Source organism: Nerophis ophidion, linkage group LG03, assembly GCF_033978795.1.
Source record: "Nerophis ophidion isolate RoL-2023_Sa linkage group LG03, RoL_Noph_v1.0, whole genome shotgun sequence".
Lineage (NCBI taxonomy): Eukaryota > Metazoa > Chordata > Actinopteri > Syngnathiformes > Syngnathidae > Nerophis > Nerophis ophidion.
The window spans coordinates 73,189,632-73,212,019 of NC_084613.1; the positions used below are offsets into that span (position 1 = coordinate 73,189,632).

At 39.3% G+C, this 22,388-nt stretch overlaps 1 protein-coding gene and 1 long non-coding RNA gene across 4 annotated transcripts in view; one reads left to right on the forward strand and one right to left on the reverse strand.

Moving 5' to 3' along the window:
* Positions 1 to 22,388, reverse strand: part of LOC133550035 (uncharacterized) — a 262,035-nt gene that overhangs the window by 220,645 nt on the left and 19,002 nt on the right. The gene's annotated exons all lie outside the window — the stretch shown is intronic.
* Positions 653 to 20,627, forward strand: LOC133550033 (B2 bradykinin receptor-like). 3 transcript variants are annotated; one of them, XR_009806220.1, is made up of 3 exons: positions 665 to 962; positions 14,379 to 14,534; positions 14,631 to 16,059. XR_009806220.1 is itself a non-coding variant. In XM_061896029.1 (2 exons), exons 1-2 carry the CDS (start codon positions 943 to 945, stop codon positions 20,217 to 20,219), a joined length of 1,056 nt encoding a protein of 351 aa, XP_061752013.1. In that variant the 5' UTR covers positions 653 to 942; the 3' UTR covers positions 20,220 to 20,627. The 3 variants fall into 3 exon arrangements, 1 of the variants encoding a protein (XP_061752013.1); XR_009806221.1 differs by having other exon boundaries at positions 666 to 962; positions 14,460 to 14,534; XM_061896029.1 differs by lacking the exons at positions 14,379 to 14,534; positions 14,631 to 16,059 and adding an exon at positions 19,184 to 20,627 and having other exon boundaries at positions 653 to 962.

Here is a 22,388-nt window from a genome sequence, read left to right on the forward strand (position 1 = left end):
TAGAAAATACATTATTTACAAGACATAATTGACCCTGTTACACTTGGATCATGATTGGAGTAATTGTCAAAACTGTTAATCAAATGTCCGCACACTGTTGAAAAAAAAAAAAAAAAATCTTCATATTTTTGTGTTAAAAGTAAAAAACTGGCAGGTCAGGGGGCCAGAACTTTACCCTAAACTGACCTGCCAGGTTTTTTTTTTTTTTTACAGTAAATTTACAGTGCATTTCTGCAAATGGAAAAATTGTATGACTTTTTTTTCCCCTTACAGGCTTTATATTTGTACTTAATTGCTGGTGTCTGTGATGTAAACAAATGCAGGTGTGCCCAAGTAAGCACACTTAAAAGTTGTTAGGGTGATGTAAAATCTTCTTGTTTGCTGTAAAATGCATATTGTACCATTTCAACTGCCATGAGTGGAGAGATTAGAGCCTCATTAAGTTATTTTTAACACATTTAAATCTCAGGTTGAGCAGCACAGATACAGACTGCAAGCTAACTCTTTTTTTTGGCTTTTCCGACTCAATGTACTGACAAAATCTCCAGTCATGAAGCACCACCACGCCTCCTTTTTTTTTTTTTTTTTCAGATGTCTTGTGGTACTTTTTTCTCTTTTTTTTTTGGCTTCCCTGCGTTACACAATAATTAAACAGCCCACTCAATGTTGACTGAGGCGGTTGAAAACATATCTCACAAAATGTGTTGACGTCTGACTTCTACTGTTAGACATGGAGACTTAATATTACAAGCAATCGGGGAGGCGGAACTTAGAGGAGGACCAAACGTCTGATGTAAGGCTTTTTGGCTGACATCACTTCAGCTCTAATTCCTTTAAAGAGAGCAAGTCAGACACAGGGTAGGCGGAGAACGGGGAAGCTGGGTGCACAGTGCAGGCGGACAACTAGACACTTCACATCTGGACTTACGTACTCAGTAGGAAATGGCTGCTTTAACCACGAGGTAAACTTTTTTTTTTTTTAATAAATTGTATTCATACGTCATGTTTATTTAAACAATACTGGTGCATACAATCCCTAAAAGTCCTTAAAGTATGCTATCACAATTGTTTTAGTGTCTAAAACTCATGCAGGCTTGATTAAAAAAAAAAAAAAACTATACCTGATCAATTCTATGATAGACTATACGTTATACAGAATTAAACTAGTAAACCACCAGTTATTACCAAGTCTTATTATAGTTCATTACTGGTGATGTCGGCTTACTGGCTCCGTGCAGAAGAGATTGCAAGATGATATCTCATAATTTGCAGTACCCAATTTAACTCTCCTCACTCTGGCAGGGGAATTAGAGCCAGCAGACCCAAGTCTGTTGCTCATTATTGGAGCTAATTGTCCACTGTGATATGACTTGTATGAATGCATGGCATGTTATATAACTGTACATACAGGAACGCAATTGTACAAACTTATTTCCATAGTCGCTACACGCAGTAAGACATTTAAATAATGTTTTCTTTTCGTCATTGTGGTGATTAGTTTATAGCTACTTCCAATTCAGTATTTCATCAAACGTGGCAAACAATCGTCAGCAACTGTTGAACACTGTTAGTGTAACTGATATTTACAGATGACTGAACTTTCAAAACTTATATGACTTGCATGTATTATTTAAAAATATATGTTGTTTGACAATTTGACATGAAAGTATTAAATTCAGAGGTGGGTAGTAATGCGCTACATTTACTCAGTTACATTTACTTGAGTAACTTTTGGGATAAATTGTACTTTTACGAGTAGTTTTCATGCAACATACTTTAACTTTTACTTGAGTATATTTATAGAGAAGAAACGCTACTTTTACTCCGCTCCATTTACCTACATTCGGCTCACTACTCGCTACTTTTTTTTTAAATCGATGTGTTAATGTTTGTTTTGGTTAATGACAGAGCTTCAAAGTAGGATCTGCGCATGCCTGCGTTTCACCAATCACATGCAGTCACTGGTGACGTTGGACCGATCAAACAGAGCCAGGCGGTCACATGACCCGACTTAAAGAAGTTTAAAAACGTACTGGGGTGTTACCATTTAGTTAGATTAGATTAGATTAGATAGTACTTTATTTATTCCGTCAGGAGAGTTCCTTCAGGAAAATTGAAATTTTCAGCACAATCCCATTCAAGATCAGACAAACATTACAGGGAGACAGAACAGGATCGCTGACGGGTCTGCAGGCTTCCAGCGCCCCTTACAAAAAAGATGAGATACAGGTAAACAAGGGGGGGGGGGGAATGGGAGAAAAAAATAGAAGTTTAAAATAAAATAAAAAAATCAGTCTTAGCCTGGGCCCTGAAGAGGGGGTGCAGACCGAGGCCAAGGGAAAAAAAACAACAACTCATAGCCATAGAACACATCCCTCTTACATGTGTGTAAGAGGGAAACATCAAACATCAAAGAACACAAAGGACAGACATTAAAGACATTAAAGCAGCAGATACAACCAGACACTTCTACATACAGCTATGAATAAAAAGTAAAATAAACATATCCACTGTGGTGTAGTGGTCAATTGTACGGAATATGTACTGTACTGTGCAATCTACTAATAAAAGTTTCAATCAATCAATCAATAAATGCCTATTGAGCCATTGGTGCTGTTAAGTTATTGTGGCTCAATGTGCCTTAATTTTTTTATTTCGATGTACTATTATTTAAAATATTTTATTGTTTTAGTTGCTTAAGAGATATTCAATCTACTAATAAAAGTATCAATCAATCAAAAGTGTAAAGGAAAAAAGGCACTTTTTATTTCAACCGTAATTCCCGTCAAAAGCCTAAAGACTGATCGAACAGTTCCTGTCTTCACAATAAAAGTGCTGCTCCATCACGCCTGCGCTAACATAATAAGAGTCTCCGAAAGCCAGAGCAAACAAGCTAGTAAGCTACGGAGTTTGCCGCCAATGTATTTCTTGTAAAGTGTATAAAAATTAATATGGAAGCTGGACAAATAAGATGCCAAAAACCAACGACTTTCATGTGGTATTAGACAGAAAAGAGGAACTTTTTTTCTCCTCCATTTGAAAACGTGGACGTCTGATTCCAATCAATGCAAGTCATCAGAATCAGGTAATACACCAAGTTATATTCTTGTCTTCATGAAAGATAGAAATCTATGTGTTAAACATGCATGTATATTCATTAAATCACCTTTAACATGTCAACAAAAACGGCAAAATAAATAAATATAAATGATATACTGTATACATAAATGTATGTATATATATATATACATATATATGATATGTGTGTGTATGTATATATGAGGTAGATCACCTCGACTTGGTCATTTATTAAGTAATTGATTAACGTTGAAAAACTTATTGGGGTGTTACCATTTAGTGGTCAATTGTACGGAATATGTACTGTACTGTGCAATCTACTAATAAAAGTTTCAGTCAATCAATCAATCAATCAATCGCCTATTGAGCCTATGGTGCTGTTAAGTTATTGTGGCTCAATGTGCCTTAATTTTTTTATTTCGATGTACTATTATTTAAAATATTTTATTGTTTTAGTTGCTTAAGAGATATTCATGGCTCTGAATTTGCTCATTGTTATATTTATGTTTTTGTGCATTATTTGTTGCCGTAATCAGGTTACTCATCAGTTACTCAGTACTTGAGTAGTTTTTTCACAACATACCTTTTACTTTTACTCAAGTAAATATTTGGGTGACTACTCCTTACTTTTACTTAAGTAATAAATCTCTAAAGTAATAGTACTCTTACTTGAGTACAATTTCTGGCTATTCTACCCACCTCTGATTATATTCTTGTAAGGTTCGCCGAACCATTGTTGTGAGGGTATGGGATAGGAAAGGATAGGATAGGTCTTTATTGTCATTGCAACAAGTACAACGAAACTTTGTTTTCAGCACAAACCTGTTCAAGATTAGACAAACAAACAGTGTACAGGGTTACAGAACAAGAACGCTGATGGGTCGCCATAAGGCGCCCCGTAAAAGATGGGAAAAAGGTCAACGCTGGGGAAGGATGAGTAAAAAAATACAATTTAGACTGGGCTCCTAAGGGGGCCCAGACTGGAGTGGGAAAAAAATCTCCATAGCAAAGCACATATACATATTACAACATACATCTCGAGATATATAGCAACAGACGGAAGGTAGTTCAAAGTCATGGTGGTAGGCTGCAGCTCTCTAGGCACTGACCATCCATTCATCACCCCTACGAGAGTTGCGTCGAGGGCGTTGGGTGGCGTATATTTTTTTGTGGATGTGTGTGTGTGGGTTTGTGTGTGTATGTGTATGTGTGTGTGTGTGTAAACCCACATTGTGTCTCTGTTCCGCGGCCTTGATGTATTATGCAGTCGCTGGTCCAAAGTCAACAACAACAGGTGTGTGACAAGAGAGACAAGAAGGGAGTTTGTCGTGTCTTCGCTGCAGTGACCTACAGGAGAGTCTCGAAGCCACGGCAACAGTCCAAGTTAGAATGATTTGTATGCGAGTGAACATAAAATTTGCTTTTCACTCTAAATTGTCTATGACTGGTCCTCAAAAACTGTGGGGTAGACAGTCCGATGTAAACCACAGTTCTTCCCGCATCCTCCGATCATTTGTGGCAGCTTTGGGGTACTTTGAAGACTCCCAGTAACTTCCAATTTGACGACAAACCAGAGCAACGCTTATTCCAATTAGCAGATGTCCTGTTGTCACAATTCCGAATAGGTGGGTATCTTCACATCCTCGACAGAAAAGGGTCGCCAGGCACGCAGCACTCCTTCTTCTCCCAAGAGTCCGTCGTGTGTCCAGCAACAACCGCTTCGTCACAACAGCAGGTTTTCCCAAACCCAAAACCCTGTCAATTTTGTTGAGGCCAGTTAAATAGTTCCAATGTTTAGATTTGGAGAGCAGTGCAAAAAAGAGGCAACAAGAAAGTTAAAGACCAGACAAAACAAAGAAGCAAGCAGGAGAGATAAGGGAGAGGAAAGGGGAGCGTCCACCCTCGATGATTGCCAGAGAGAAAATGGTTGGATTAGGTCAGCTTGAGACGGGGCTTAGTAAGGTCATGGTATGGTTAGGGTATAAAGAGGGTTAGAAAGGTTAGGGGCAGTACGTTCATGGTGACAAGGTTAGAATGGTTAGGATACGGGCCTGTGACCTTGGGGAACATGCTATTTTTTAATCTCAGAAAATGACGAAGCGTATGTAGCACTTGGCTCCACTGTAACTATGGTGGGAGACGAAGAAAGGCTTGAACTTACAATGGTATGCAGAGGTATAGTTATAACAATGTTATAACGCAAATTATACTATTCATAGTCACGGTGGAGAGTGGGGCCAGGGGGGGGCACAAAATATTTTCTTCTTCCTAGGAGGGATGCAACAGAAAATACTTGAAAAGCACTACATTAGGATAAGATAGGATAAGTGAATCCAGAAAGTATTAACAAAGCTTCACTTTTTCCCACATTTTGTTATGTTACAACCTTATTCCAAAATTAATTGAATCCATTTTTGCCCACAAAAGTCTGCACAAAAAAACACATAATGACAATGTGAAAGTTTTTTTGTAGTTTTTGTTTTTTTAAATGTATTAAAAATGAAAAAAAAATCACATGTACATAAGTTTTCACAGCCTTTGCTCAATATTTTCTGGATGCACGTTTGGGAACAATTACAGCCTCAAATCTTTTATAATACAATGCCACAAGCTCTGCACACCTCTCTTCGGGCAATTTAGTCCATTCCACTTTGCAGCACCTCTCAAGCTCCATCAAGTTGGATGCAAAGCATTGGTTTTTACGCGGGATGTCTCTGTACTTTGCTGCGTTCATCTTAGTCTAGTCAAGGAAGTGACTAGGGATGGTCACCCTGTCAGAGCTACAGCATTTTTCTGGGGAGAGTGGAGAACCTTCCGGAAGGTCAACCATCTCTGCAGCAAACCACCAATCAGGCCCATATGTTGTAGTGGCCAGATGGAAGCCATTTCTAGGTTAAAAAAAAAGTTAGCCAAAATTCAAATGAAAGACTCTGAGAGAAAATGTCTCTGTAGCGAGCATCCTTAAAGTGAAACATGGTGGTGGCAGCATTATGCTGTGGGGATGTTTTTCAGCGGTAGGATCTGGGAGACTATTTAGGATAGATTAGAAAATGATAAATGCAGCAACGTACAGAAAACTTCTGGATGAAAACCATCCAATTTGATGGAGCTTGAGAGGAATAGGTGCATCTGCCCAAAGATAGGTGTGCCAAACTTGTGGTATCGTGTTCAAAAATATTTTAGGCTGTTATTGCTGCCAAAGGTGTTTCAAGTCAAATTACTTCCTTAACGTAAATGACCGCCATAACCACAACACCAGGGGGAGCTCCACAAACCACGTTAAACCCAGATTTCGATCTAACAAAGGTCTTAACTCATTCTCTTTCTATGCCACATCAATGTGGAATGCACTCCCAACAGGTATAAAAGTAAGTGCATCTCTATATTCCTTCAAAACCGCTCTAAAACAACACCTCCAGGCAACTTCAACACTTTACTAATACCCTCCTCCATTCACATCCCATCTCCCCGGATTATAAACAACTCAAATGTACTTCTAATGTATATACTTGTTCTTATGCTATCTGAACTCACTATGTTCTCTGCTGGCTGTACATATCCTACTAAATAAGACCTACACTGTTTCAATGTCCACATTTCTCTGTTGATGCAATTGTTGATGACTGAAGTTCTGATATCAACCAAAGCTCCTCATCCCATCCCCCGGATTGTAAATAATGTAAATAATTCAATGTACATACTATGATGATTAACTTGTGTGATGACTGTATTATGTTGATAGTATATATTTGTACCATGAATTGATTAACGTGGACCCCGACTTAAACAAGTTGAAAAACTTATTCGGGTGTTACCATTTAGTGGTCAATTGTACGGAATATGTACTGTACTGTGCAATCTATTAATAAAAGTATCAATCAATCAATCAATCAATCAAGAAAGTATTGAGGAAAGGCTTTCAAATAATTATGTAAATGTGATTTTTGTCAGTTTTTTTTTTTGCAAAATTAAAATTAAAAAATGCTCGAATTGTCATTATGGGGCATTGTCTGTAGAATTTCAAGGACAAAAATGAATTTATTCCATTTTGAAATAAGGCATAGCAAAAAGATGACATCGTTATCAACATTAAATAATTCAACTGTGGGTTCTAACAATAATACGGATAATACTTCAGTCTACGATATAACTTATGTACTTATTTCTTATTTCGTTTTTCAGCTATATTATATAGTACAAAAGACATTATTCTATAATTATTTAAACAGTTAGACGTTATTCTGACATTCAATTACAAAATTAACATTTGTAACTGTGAGCCGATTCAGACTAAAAGTGTATCTTGAAGCACTTTGTTTACAATAGCCAACCAGTTCATTTAAATGTAATCAGAAATAGATTAAAAGCATAATATATTGTAGCGTCCCGGAAGACTTAGTGCTGCAAGGGGTGCTGGGTATTTGTTCTGTTGTGTTTATGTTGTGTTACGGTGCGGATGTTCTCCCGAAATGTGTTTGACATTCTTGTTTGGTATGGGTTCAGAGTGTGGCGCATATTTGTAACAGTGTTAAATTTGTTTATAGGGCCACCCTCAGTGTGACCTGTGTGGCCATTAATCAAGTATGCCTTGCATTCACTTATGTGTGAGTAAAAGCCGCATATATTATGTGACTGGGCCGGCACGCTGATTGTATGGAGGAAAAGCGGACGTGACAACATGTTGTAAAAGACGCTAAATGTAGTGCCTTTAAGGCACACCCCAAATCAGGGGCGCCGCTAGGGATTTTGGGCCACATGAAAATAATCTTTACAGGACCCCTCTGTATTATAATTTCATCATCATTAGGGGCCTCTCTGGGCCCCCCTCCATCATGGGCCCCTAGAATCCATCTCCTTTACCCCCCCTTTTCGGCGCCCCTGCCCTAACTATTGTGGAAATCGGGAGAAATTTGGGAGAATGGATGCCCCGGGAGATTTTCGAGAGGGGCATTGAAATTCGGGGGTCTCCCGGGAAAATCGTGAGGGTTGGCAAGTATGATGTTTGTTTGTGTTGTTTTTACACTTTCAGAGAACATAAACTATATTACCAAAAGTATTTGACCACCCATCCAAATGATCAGCCGGCAACAGGTGTATAAAATCAAGCACTTAGGCATGGAGACGGTTTCTACAAACATTTGTGAAAGAATGAGCCGCTCTCAGGAGCTCAGTGATTTTCGGCGTGGAACTGTCATAGGATGCCACCTGTGCAACAAATGCTGTTGTGATATTCCCTCGCACCTAAATATTCCAAAGTCAACTGTCACCTTTATTATAAAAAAGTGTGGATGAACTTGACTGGCCTGCACAGAGTCCTGACCTGGACCCAATAAAACACCTTTGGGATTAATTAGAACGGAGACTAAGAGCCAGGCATTCTCAACCAACATCACTGTTTGGCCTCACCAATTGGCTTTTGGAAGAATGGTCGAAAATTCCTAGAAACACACCCCGCAACCTTGTGGACAGCCTTACCAGAAGAGTTGAAGCTGTAATAGCTGCAACAGGTGAACCAACCTCATATTCTTTAAATAGACTCCCTTTTTAGACCAGTTGATCTGCCGTTTCTTTTCTTTTTCTTCTATGTCCCACTCTCCCGTGTGGAGGGGGTCCGGTGGCCATTTACTGCTCGGCTGTGTATCGGCTGGGGACATCTCTGCGCTGCTGGTCCGCCTACGCTTGGGATGGTTTCCTGCTGGCTCCGCTGTGAACGGGACTCTCGCTGCTGTGTCTTGGATCCTCTTTGGACTGGACTCTCGTGACTGTGTTGTATCCATTGTGGATTGAACTTTCACAGTATCATGTTAGATCCGCTCGACATCCATTGCTTTCCTCCTCTCTAAGGTTCTCATAGTCATCATTGTCACTGACGTCCCACTGGGTCATCATTGTCACCGACGTCCCACTGGGTGTGAGTTTTCCTTGCCCTTATGTGGGCCTACCGAGGATGTCGTGGTGGTTTGTGCAGCCCTTTGAGACACTAGTGATTTAGGGCTATATAAGTAAACATTGATTGATTGATTGATATTGAACCCTATGGGTTACAAATGTGATGGCACTTTTGGCAATATAGTGTATGTAATGTCAATCCTTTAAGTAAAGACAGTATTGAAGTTAAAATGCTGCATTTGGAAGCGATTACCTTTGTAATGTTTTAGAAAGATTAAACAATTAGATGTTTTTTCGGATACCATATGCATTACACACAGTTATGTATGTCTATCATATGTTAATGATGTATGTACTGTATGTGTGGTTTTTACCGTTAAGGAGATTACAGTATTTTCCGCACTATAAGGCGCACCTTCAATGAATGGCTTATTTTAAAACATTGTTCATATATAAGGCGCACAGCATTATAAGGCACATAGAATAGATGCTACAGTAGAGGCTGGTGTTAAGTTATGCATCCATTAGATGGCGCTGCGCTAAGGGGAATGTCAACAAAACAGATAGGTCAGTCAAACATTATTAATAGATTACAAGCCAGCGTTTTGACAACTCTGTTCACTCCCAAAATGAATAAACAGCCCTTTTATTATTTTCCCCGATTCAATAAACACGTAAAAAAACAGTCTGATACTGTTACGGTAAATCAAACGTTAGTGCAATCACAACATAGTAACACTCGAAAAAGTGCAAAGCAATAATATAATATACAATAATATAATCTGTTAGCTTAGGATGCATTTCCTGCTATTTTGAGTCAAAATCTAACAATATTCTCCTGAACAAAATTTCACATTTATTAGCAAATGTTTTCATAAAAATGTATCATTTGATGAAATTTATGTATACACGTTTACACATATATCAAATTCTTGCACACTTTTGGATACTGTTACAGTAAATCAAACGTCAGCGCAATCACAACATAGTAACACTGGAAAAAGTGCAAAGCAATAATATACAGGGATGGGAATGAGGATTTACAAAAATCCGCTGAAAATTTTTTAATCCTACAACACCGCTTTGCGGAAGGCCGCACAGTGGCCGCACCCGAGTGCCTGCTAGGGAGGTCTGGGGGCATGCCCCCCCATAAAATTTTTGAAATCTATGTTAGCTTAGGATGCATTTCCTGCTATTTTGAGTCAAAATCTAACAATATTCTCCTGACCAAAATTTCACATTTATTAGCAAATATTTTCATAAAAATGTATCATGTGATGAAATTTATGTATACAGGTTTACACATATATCAAATTCTTGTACACTTTTGGATTATAGACAAATTAGGCCTACAAAAGGATTAACCAGAATTCAAAATATAAAAATGTTGAAATACATAAGATCGTGTATTGTATCTCTGAATGGACTCGTCTGTGGTAGATTGGTGTGAGAGGAGCCGAGTCGGAGGTGGGGTGCTTCGATAGTTGATTTGAGGCTGCATTTGTGACTATGTTTGACTTCAGCTTGAAGGCAAATCCCAGTGAAAAATTACTTCTCCGTAAACTCACTTTATTTAGATGCCTTGCCGATTTCGCGTGGTCAAAGAAAGCCACCTTTCCCCGACATCCATAGTTCACAATGTCCTTGCAATATAAGCACTGAGCACGTCCCGGTTCATCGCACTTTGCAATGAAATCGCTTATCAGTTTGTCTACTTCTACGATATTGTTGTTAATCTTCACCTTCAGTTTGATGGATATATCAAGCCATGCCCAGTTCCACTTGTTTCTTAATCAAGTCAAGTCAGCTTTATTTGTCAATTTCTTTACATATAAAGACATACAAAGGAATCAAAATTTTGTTTCGCACTCTCCCATGCGTAGACAAAAAGAAAAGAAAACACAACAGTAAAGTGCAACGTGAATATGTCTACCTACTAAAGTGACAATATATATAGTTCCTGTTGTTTTTAAATAGGATATGGCTGTAAACAATGAGTGTTTCATCAGTAGTGCAAATACTTATGATATAGCAGCAGATGTGTGCAATTTTGCATAGTCATTTTTTCTGTGGGTCATGGGGTTTAGAGTTCAGGTTGTTCCGGGGAGGGGGATTTCAAAGTCCTGACAGCCTGTTGGATCGGGCTGAGGAGTTCAGCAGCCTAACAGCCTGGTGGTGAAAGCTGTTGGTGAGTCTGGTGGTGCGAGTGCGGAGGCTCTTGTATCTTATCGATATCATTCGCTAATGAAGCATTCTTATCTTGAATAAGCTCAACCATGTCTGAAACTGTTTTGTTAATAAAGAAACGTGTTAATTGAGAGCTACTGTGTTTTCTTTCCAGATTAGTCGCCAATAGACACAACCAATATAAACAGAATACGAGTTCAGAAACGCTCAAAATAATTGAGGATCAGGGACTAGATATTGTCGGCAAACGACGCGTGCAGACGCATATAACGGGCAATGTCATTGGTGCAGACGAATATAACGGGCAATGTAATTGGTGCAGACGCATATAACGGGCAATGTAATTGGTGCAGACGCGTGTAGATGTCTATAACGGGCAATGTCATCGATGCAGACGCATATAACGGGCAATGTAATTGGTGCAGACGCATATAACGGGCAATGTCATTGGTGCAAACGCGTGTAGACATCTATAAGGGGCAATGTCATCGGTGCAAACGCGTGTAGATGTCTATAACGGGCAATGTCATCGATGCAGACGCATATAACGGGCAATGTAATTGGTGCAGACGCATATAACGGGCAATGTCATTGGTGCAAACGCGTGTAGATGTCTATAACGGGCAATGTCATTGGTGCAAACGCCTGTAGATGTCTAACGGGGAATGTCATTGGTGCAGACGCATATAACGGACAATGTAATTGGTGCAGACGCATATAACGGGCAATGTCATTGGTGCAAACGCGTGTAGACGTCTATAACGGGCAATGTCATTGGTGCAGACGTCTATAACGGGCAATGTCATTGGTGCAGACGTCTATAACGGGCAATGTCATTGGTGCAGACGTCTATAACGGGCAATGTCATTGGTGCAGACGCATATAACGGGCAATGTCATCGGTGCAAACGCATATAACGGGCAATGTCATCGGTGCAAACGCATGCAGACATCTATAACGGGCAATGTCATTGGTTGATGTAGTCACCTGACAGTAGAGCTAGCCAATCTGGTGCCTTCACACATTGGCATTATATTATATAAATGACCGTGGCGGCGCCAAAATCGGCGGAATTCCGCGGATCTGCTGAAAATTCCCATCCCTGAATACATCAATAACTCAACGTTAATGTCACACAACACAACACACAAAATAAACATGCAAATCTGACTTTATCAAGTTATTCCTCATCCACGAATCCCTCAAATTCTTCTTCTTCAGTGTTAGAATCAAACAGTTGGGCGAATACGGCATCCTTGTCTAAGTCGTCATTAAACGAGTCAGTGTCGCTGCTGTTAATGTTCAATTCTCTCGCTTCTGCTCTATTCCCGTGTTCTACTGTGTGACTGATCGCCTTGAGTTTAAACTCTGCGTCGTAAGAGTGTCTCTTAATAGGAGAGATTTTGGGGTCTTTACATAAACACACAGAAACGGCACACTTCCCGCAGTCATATATCCCAGCATGCACCGCGCGCTGCTTCTTCTTTGGGGGAAAATAAGGTTGGCGGCTGCTTACCGTAGTTGCGAGACCTCCATCCATATATTTTTTACCGCTTTTTGTGGCTCAATATTGGTCCATATATAAGGCGCGCCGGATTATAAGGCGCACTGTCAGCTTTTGAGAAAATGTGAGGTTTTTAGGTGCGCCTTATAGTGAGGAAAATACGGTAGATGTAATGTCATTCCTTTAAGTAAAGACAGTATTTAAGTTATAAGGCTGCTTTTGAAAGCAATCATACCTTTTGTCAAATGTATTTTTTAACGTCTTTTTTCCGTTCTAAACTTCCATACAATGACAATATAATGTTGGGGTGCGTTAATTGTCTTAACAGCAATAATATATTTATACAATATACATTAATATAGGTTTACATCAGTAAGAATATACAGTGGTGCAAAAAAGTATTTAGTCAGCCACCGATTGTGCAAGTTCTCCTACTTAAAATGATGACAGAGGACTGTAATTTTCATCATAGGTACACTTCAACTGTGAGAGACCGAATGTGAAAAAAAAAAATCCAGGAATTCACATTGTAGGAATTTTAAAGAATTTATTTGTAAATTATGGTGGAAAATAAGTATTTGGTCACTTCAAACAAGGAAGATCTCTGGCTCTCACAGACCTGTAACTTCTTCTTTAAGAAGCTCTTCTGTTGTCCTCCACTCGTTACCTGTATTAATGGCACTTGTTTGAACTTGTTACCTGTATAAAAGACACCTGGCCACAGCCTCAAACAGTCAGACTCCAAACTCCACTATGGCCAAGACTAAAGAGCTGTCGAAAGACACCAGGAAAAGAATTGTAGACCTGCACCAGACTGGGAAGAGTGAATCTACAATAGGCAGGCAACTTGGTGTGGAAAAAAATCAACTGTGGGAGCAATAATCAGAAAATGGAAGACATAAAAAAACATTGATAATCTCCCTCGATCTGGGGCTCCACGCAAGATTTCATCCCGTGGGGTCAAAATGATCATGAGAACGGTGAGCAAAAATCCCAGAACCACACAGGGGGACCTGGTGAATGACCTGCAGAGAGCTGGGACCAAAGTAACAAAGGTTACCATCAGTAACACACTACGCCGACAGGGAATCAAATCCTACAGTGCCAGACTTGTCCCCCTGCTTAAGCCAGTGCATGTCCAGGCCCGTCTGAAGTTTGCCAGAGAGCACATGGATGATACAGCAAAGGATTGGGAGAATGTCATGTGGTCAGATGAAACCAAAATAGAACTTTTTGGTATAAACCCAATTCGTCGTGTTTGGAAGAAGAAGAATACTGAGTTGCATCCCAAGAACACCATAGCTACTGTGAAGCATGGAGATGGAAACATCATGCTTTGGGGCTGTTTTTCTGCTAAGGGGACAGGACGATTGATCCGTGTTAAGGAAAGAATGAATGGGGCCATGTATCGTGAGATTTTGAGCCAAAACCTCCTTCCATCAGTGAGAGCTTTGAATGGTTGACCTAATACTTATTTTCCACCATAATTTGCAAATATATTCGTTGAAATTCCTACAATGTGAGTTCCTGGATTTTTTTTTCACATTCTGTCTCTCACAGTTGAAGTGTACCTATGGTGAAAATTACAGACCTCTGTCATCATTTTAAGTGGGAGAACTTGCACAATCGGTGGCTGACTAAATACTTTTTTGCTCCACTGTACTAAACTAAAACACAAGTTACACACGAACATGCCGCCACATGTCCTTCCGCCATCCAGCCTACTGGTCCGCGTGACGACATGCCCACGTTGAAAAGATAGAACTACACGATCATACTTAACACACCTTCCAACGCCCAGAACACATCACTTTGAGACCAACACAAGCCTAAAGAACCTCCATTGTGATCCAAATCAATATGGATCACTCAGCTGGTAAGTGCTAAAAATTACACTCAGCAATAATAGAGAATAATTATTTTCTCATGCCATACCGTTTTTAAAGCCTGTTTTTGATTTCTCTTAACACAGGGGTGCTATAAAAGGAATCAACGGAAGTAAGAAGGAAAAAAAAAAGCATGGGTGGTTACCTGGCAAAGGTGCACGATGGACTAGAACACCACACGGTCACATACAAATGGATGGACATTCTGTCAAGGACGATACATTACACGTCCAACACCCCCAGAGATAAGGACATTGAAATCATGGAGAAATGTATGCAAAAAGCCAGAACTTCGGCACCACCGACTGTCCCTTGGGATTTGATGTTCATGAATGTTGTTCACATGTCTAAAAATACACTGACATTTTTAAAAATGTACTATGTATGCACTGTTTATTGATGTTGAGAGACATTGCATACAAAATTCCATACCTGTTAACATTACTGCAGAGTTAACATCATAACAAATGGGTTGTACTTGTACTTGTATAGCACTTTTCTACCTTCAAGGTACTCAAAGCGCTTTGACACTACTTCCACATTCACCCATTCACACACACATTCACACACTGATGGAGGGAGCTGCCATGCAAGGCGCTAACCAGCACCCATCAGGAGCAAGGGTGAAGTGTCTTGCTCAGGACACAACGGACGTGACGAGGTTGGTACTAGGAGGGGATTGAACCAGGGACCCTGGGGTTGCGCACGGCCACTCTCCCACTGCGCTACGCCGCCCCTAACGATAATTGAATTGAAAGCAAAACAATCCATATTAAAGCACGGTCTCATGGTCATCCAGTCATGATGTTTTTTTATCAATTATTTTTGAAGTGGTTTCAATATTATTTCTTTCATTCATTAGATCATTTTGTTTAATTATAGGATAACCCTATCCTGACCCTTTGTAAACTTTTTAAATGCTATCCATATCATGTTTACATTCATTAGTTGTAAACATTTTTTTACTATGTTAACCTTAAATATATTTTATGATGTACTAAAAGCTGCTCATAACCTTAATTTATCATTTTTACAGTAGCTTTATTATTTTATTTATTTCATTCATTATATCATTGTTTAAATAAGACTAACCCCACCGCTTTTTTCTTAAATGCTAACCATAACATTGTTTTTCCTTTTACAAGTTGTAAATATTTTTTTCTAACCATCTTGTTTTTGAGCATGCCTACTCTGCAAACTTTCTCAGTTGCTAAAATGTTTTCCTTCATAAGTTGGAAATATTTTTTTCTAACCTTTACATTTTTAATTTCTCATCGCTGTATACTTTTCTCAAACCTAACAGTTTTGTTTTTTTCCAACCCTGCATAAACAAATTCTCAAAAGTGCCAACTTTTTTTCTAAAATCCATTCACCTTACATGGAAAGTGTGAACATTTGGTTTTCACTTGGTAAAGATGTCCGTTCTTGCAAACATTTTCTCTTAAACATGTATATTGTCTTTCTTTCAAATATATTTTTACCAAAATAAATAAAATAACTACTGCGTAAGTCTAACTTTGTTTCTTATTCACTTACTCTTAAGCACATTCTTAAAAGCTAACCCTTTTTACCGTTTATCAATGTTGTGCATGATCCTTAACTCCTTCATAAGTTGGATTTTTTTTTTTTTCTCACCAGCTTGTTTTTGAGTACCACATCTCTGTAAACTTTCTTAGTTGCCAACTTTTTTTCTAAATTCCATTGACTAAAAATGGTAAAATGTGAAATTTGTGTTTTCACCTTGCAAAGATTCTTTCACACTCTTGCATTTTTTTCCCTAAACCTGCATGTTTTTCTTTCAAAAATGTTTTATTTTTGTAACTGAAACCAAATAAACTAATTGACATTTAACCGTAACTGTTTTCTTATTCACTCATCTTTATGCACATCCTTAAATGCTAACCTTTTTTTTTATTATTCACTCATCTTTATGCACATCCTTAAATGCTAACCTTTTTTTTTATTATTCACTCATCTTTATGCACATGCTTAAATGCTAACCCTAAACAATGTTTGTTTCATAAAGTAGTAATTTTAACTTTTGTTCATATTCATAACCCTTCTTTCATTCATAAAGTAATGATTAGAATTTTTAAGCTGCCTTTGATCCTGAACAATGTAAGTCATGATTTGATGGTCTCTCACACTGTATGCCAATAAAGTTAAAACAAAACAAAAAATACAAGTGCCAGTGATACGATGCATAATTTTACAAATTGCATCGTTCAATTGTCAAATTTTACTCATTTAAACTTTTTTGCATATATTTATTTCTGAAAAGGGTATTGGCATAGGCCAGGGGTCGGCAACCTTTACCACTCAAAGAGCCATTTCAACCAGTTTCACAAAATGAGGAAGCCGCAACTATTCTCGCCAATGTCTGCTGGTGGTCACCCAGATGACAAGGATAAGGGCATGCTATGAAGCTATTGCCTTAAACACCTTCTACAACATGTACAAACTGCTTGCCAGTCCAGCATCATGTTGTGAGAGGCTTCCGCAGATGCACGCACACGACTGGAAGGCATACTGGGTGACACAGAATACACTGACGGTTGTGATATAAACAACTTTAACACTCCTACTAATATGCGCCACATTGTGAACCCACGCAAAAGAAGAATGACAAACACATTTCGGGAGAATATCCTCACAGTAACACAACATAAACTCAACACAACAAATACCCAGAATCCTTTGCATCCATGACACTGCCTGACTATGTTATACACCCCACGAGCGCCAACACCCCCTCCCTGCGTGGTTGAGGTGGGCGGGGTTTGGGGCTCGCGGGTTCCCGACCCCTGGTATAGGCTTATGACATTACATTGATATACCTATCACCATCTGTATCGGATTATTTAATAGTATAGACATATATAACACAGGTAGCACAGATACAAGGTCATTACCTTTTATTTAAGACACGAGTAAACAGAAGTATTCTTTTTAAAAATAGAAAAATAGCTCATACATTAAGACAAAACTGCATTTATAATTATAACCCTTTTTTTTAAGAAATAACACAATTTAAGAAATGTATTTAATACATAGCAGATATACTTATCTCAGATCAAAAGTATACAATATATTACTTTTAATATGAGGACGTCAGATAACTTTTGTTTAAGACAAAAAGTAGACAATATAAGTAATATAAAAAAAAAGTTAATCAACATTTTATTTAAGTTATATTATTTTGATTGTTAAAATGCTGTGAAATAGTGGCAAAACAGGCACAAATTACCTAAACTAAAATAACTAATGTGAATTAAAAAATAAATCATTGTAATCAAATTAAATAATATATTTGAAGGGGGCATTAAACCATTAAAATGGAATGACTGCTGTAAGTACTACAACCAAGATGGCTAACGACACGCAAAAAAATACAAATTGTAATATTTATTTTTGCCTGCAGGAATCATAAATCATTGTGATTAGGACTACAACCAAGATGGAAGACAGCTTTGAAAAAAAACTACATAATTAAAATGACAACCGGTTTAGGCCATGCCTATTTCCTGGGGTCAAAACTCAATCCCCCACTGACCACCCTATTTTAGAGAAACGAAGCCACGCACACTTCCTGGGGGGACATAACACCCTCCCTCAAAACAATCCCCCCAACAGTCCCCGCTGACCCCCCTTTTTTCGTGGGCCATTATCTCTCTCTCTCACGATGCATAGATAAATAATACAAAGAGGGTTATTAAAGACGGGCAGCACGGTGGTAGAGGTGTTAGTGCGTCTGCCTCACGATACAAATGTTCTGAGTAGTCCTGGGTTCAATCCCGGGCTCGGGATCTTTCTGTGTGGAGTTTGCATGTCCTCCCCGTGACTGTGTGGGTTCCCTCCGGGTACTCCGCTTCCTGCCATTTCCAAAGACATGCACCTGGGGATAGGTTGATTGGTGTGTGAATGTGAGTGTGAATGTTGTCTGTCTGTGTTGGCCCTGCGATGAGGTGGCGACTTGTCCGGGGTGTACCCCACCTTCCGCCCGTTTCTAGCTGAGATAGGCACCAGCGGCCCCCGTGACCCCAAAGGGAATAACCGGTAGAAAATGGATGGATGGGTTAGTAAAGACCATCCATACTGTAGTCGTCCCTAAACGGAAGTCCTAATATTTTTAATATCTCCACCACATAATAAAATAGAATAAAACAAATGCTGCATTTTAATACATATAAAACATAAATAATAATTACTTTAAGCAGTAATCTGGCTAGAATATTCATTTAAAAAAACAGCGGTACAATCACATCGCGCTTCAAGTATCACAGCTTCACTGCATTCCGGACTGGATTTTTTTTTCTACATGTTTTTTTACACGTCCAGCCAAAGTAATGAAGAATTATTTTAATTCAATTTATCTTCAACATCTATAACAGCATTTTGGTTCGAGCGACAACGTAGACTATGCAATGTAACATCTGGAATGCTAAGATCACACCTCATGATTGTAGCTGCGACTGTCAAGTTGACAAAGTTCTAATTTACAGGAATTATTCAGGATATGACATGGTATTTACACATCATGGCCAGATTTTAGTGGCCGGGCGGCGGCTATAGCAATGATATTTTGAGGGTGCTTGGTGGATCCTGAAAGTTTTTTGCTAATTGGAGTGTTTTTCTGCAGATTACCGGAGCTGAACATCACAGACGCTTACAGTGACCAAAACTCCACAAATGAAACGCAGTGCATCGATTTAAAGGATTTGGATTGGCTCACCCGCCACCAGCCAGTCTACTTGTTCATCATCACGGCGCTGGGAATCGTGTTAAACGTCTTCGTGTTGCTGGTCTTCTGCCTCCACAAGAAGGCGTGCACGGTAGCTGAAATCTACCTCAGCAACCTGGCAGCCGCCGACCTTGTCCTAGTGTCTTCTCTGCCCTTCTGGGCCATCAACATCAGCAAAGGTTTCAACTGGCCTTTTGGAGAGACCCTTTGCAAAGTGGTCAATGCAGGCATCAAGATGAACGCTTACTGCAGCATCTACTTCCTTGTCCTGGTTAGCATGGATCGCTACGTGGCGCTGGTGCATCCGATGTCCCACGGGCGAATGCGTCGTCCCAAGTATGCCAAACTGGGATGTTTGCTGGTGTGGGGCTTGGGCTTGTTACTGAGCGCTTCAACGCTGGTTTTCAGGGCGGTGAAGTATTTTCCAGAGTTTGAAGTTCGAGCTTGCTTCTTGGATTATCCGAGCCAAATGGTAGAGCTGGTCTGCGACGGGATGCTGATCATCTTTAGCTTCATCATCCCAATTTCCATCATAGCATTTTGCACCATCAAAATCATCCGGGCGCTAAATAAACAGTCAATTGCGAGGTCCAATGCCCAGAAGAGTGAGCAGAAGGCCACCACGCTGGTGCTGGTCGTCCTCATAGCCTTCCTCATCTGCTGGGTGCCTTTTCACTTCTTCGCCGCACTAGATGTGCTTCAAAAAGCAAACATTTTGGTAGGATGTGCCCTGGAAAAAGTTTCAGCAATTTGCACCCAGATCTTTGCCTACCTGTCTTTTTTCAACAGCGTCGTCAATCCTATCTTGTATGTCATTGTTGGGAAAAATTTCCGGAAAAAGGTTCAGGACGTGTGCAAACAGTGTGCCGTCAGCACAGTGACGACCGCCTCGACGCGTTCGAACACTTCCGCAACACTGAAGACTTTCACATAAGGGTGGTTTCAGGTAGATGTAGGTCTCCTTAAATCCCTTAGGGGGATATCCCAGAATGACATTCCAAAACAGATACTCATCTCAGCCATGAGGCATTCAAAGAACCACAGAGGAGGACCGCAATCTTACCAATCTAGTACAAAGTGCTAAACAATATTATCTATTAAAAGATGTCTCATTTTAGGAAGCTGACGGGCACAGCAACATTTCTGTTCCATGTTTTGGCAATCACTTGTTGCTAGGCAGAATTTATGAGGCGGTTTGTTGTTGTTGATTCTCTTTTTAAGAATTAGCAAAGAAAGCTCATCATGATGTTTCTTTGACAGCAGTGAAAGGACAACATAAAAAATATCAAAATAAACATGACACATTTCGCATGTAATAACTATTAAATCTGCATTAAATACATAGATTATACAATCATGGCAAGTGACTTAAATAGTTCTCTTTTAGCATGTTTTCTTTTTACATGTTCTATTATATAATCTGAATTTTTAATTTTTTTTATTTGACCAAAATACATTTGTAGAACAGTTAAAACAATGGGTCACATGGCGGTTGTGTTTCTTCCCACATCCCAAAAACATGCATTTTACGTTCATTGAAGACTATAAATCAGAGGTCGACTCAGTTTAACCGGGGGCCACTGGAGGTAGAGTACGGGGGAGTCTGGGCAGCACAAAGTACTCACTTCACAATCACATTTTAACCACGTGACTAAATGTGTTATTTCTACAAGCAGCTATCGGGACCACGAGTTATGCTATGCCTGATGTTATAATAAAAGAAATGTAAACATTTTTCATTTTGACACTTGAGTTCCCTCGTGATGGTCGGACACTTCCGTCCACAAAAAGGGGAAATGCTCTCTTTTTGGAATGTTGCCTATCATTCACAATCCTTAGCATACTTGCCAACCTTGAGTTCTCCGATTTCGGGAGGTGGAGGTGGGGGGTGGGGGTGTGTTTTTTGGGCGGGGGCGTGGTTAAGAGGGGACGAGTAAAATTCACAAACTCGAGCATTTCATATATATTTTATACATACATACATACATACATACATACATACATATATATATATATATATATATGAAATACTTGACTATCAATGAATGAATTCTAGCTATATATATTTATTTTATTATATATATAAATAAAAGAAATAGTTGAATTTCAGACGGCACCTATCAAACACACGGTAATAAAAACACAGTTGTTCTACTAACTGTACTGTGCTTGCTGGTTACTAAAAATAAAAACACTTACCTTTCACTATTTGAGTAACTTTTGTTATGCCATTTGCGTACTGGCGAGAGTCACTTGCCGTCAGGTGCCCAACACCACGTAAATCGCTGGCCAATCAAAAAGCAACCCCATAACGCTATAGCCAACATTCACCAGGAGATGGCAACAGACAACATAGAATCACTCTGTTACAGACGGCGTCACCATGGCTGTAACTTCCTCGTTCTTCTGCTTCGTCTCCTTGTGTGTGCAGTTTTTTATTAAAATCCGTAGATGTTGTATCGTGATTGGGCAGGCAAGCTGTTTATACAACAGGAAAGCGGACGTGAAAACAGGCTGTCCCCACTCACGTCCGCATGGAGCTGGAGGGGGCGTGAATTTCGGGAGAAAATTTATTCCGGGAGAACTTCGGGAGAGGCGCTGAATTTTGGGAGTGTCCCGGAAAATCCGGGAGGGTTGGCAAGTATGTATGTAACAAATGTGTTTTCCTTTATTTTTATTTATTTTTTTACATTCCAACTCATAACAAAATCAGGCAACAATGAAGCTTAAGGGAGTGACGAAGTCATTGTGCCTATTGCAGCCATAAAACCCATTATAAAACAGCAAGAAAATGCCAACAATATTCGATTACATGTCATGACCTTAGATTAAACAACTATTAGTGATATTGTTATTATAAGTGCTAACGTTATAGACCTACTTTTAGCTGCACATTGAACACACTAACTAGCTTATTCTGCCATATTGACATATTGAGCTGGTGAGCTGCTCTCTTCCTGCTGAGCTGGTGAAAGTTTTGTCTTGATTATAAATCATGCCTCTCATGTGGCGAGTAGAAGGATGTGGCCATAAACCAAAAAGTGTCTTACATAAGGACTGTGAGTGATTAAAAAAATTCCAAGAAGTGCAGTTCCCCTTTCAA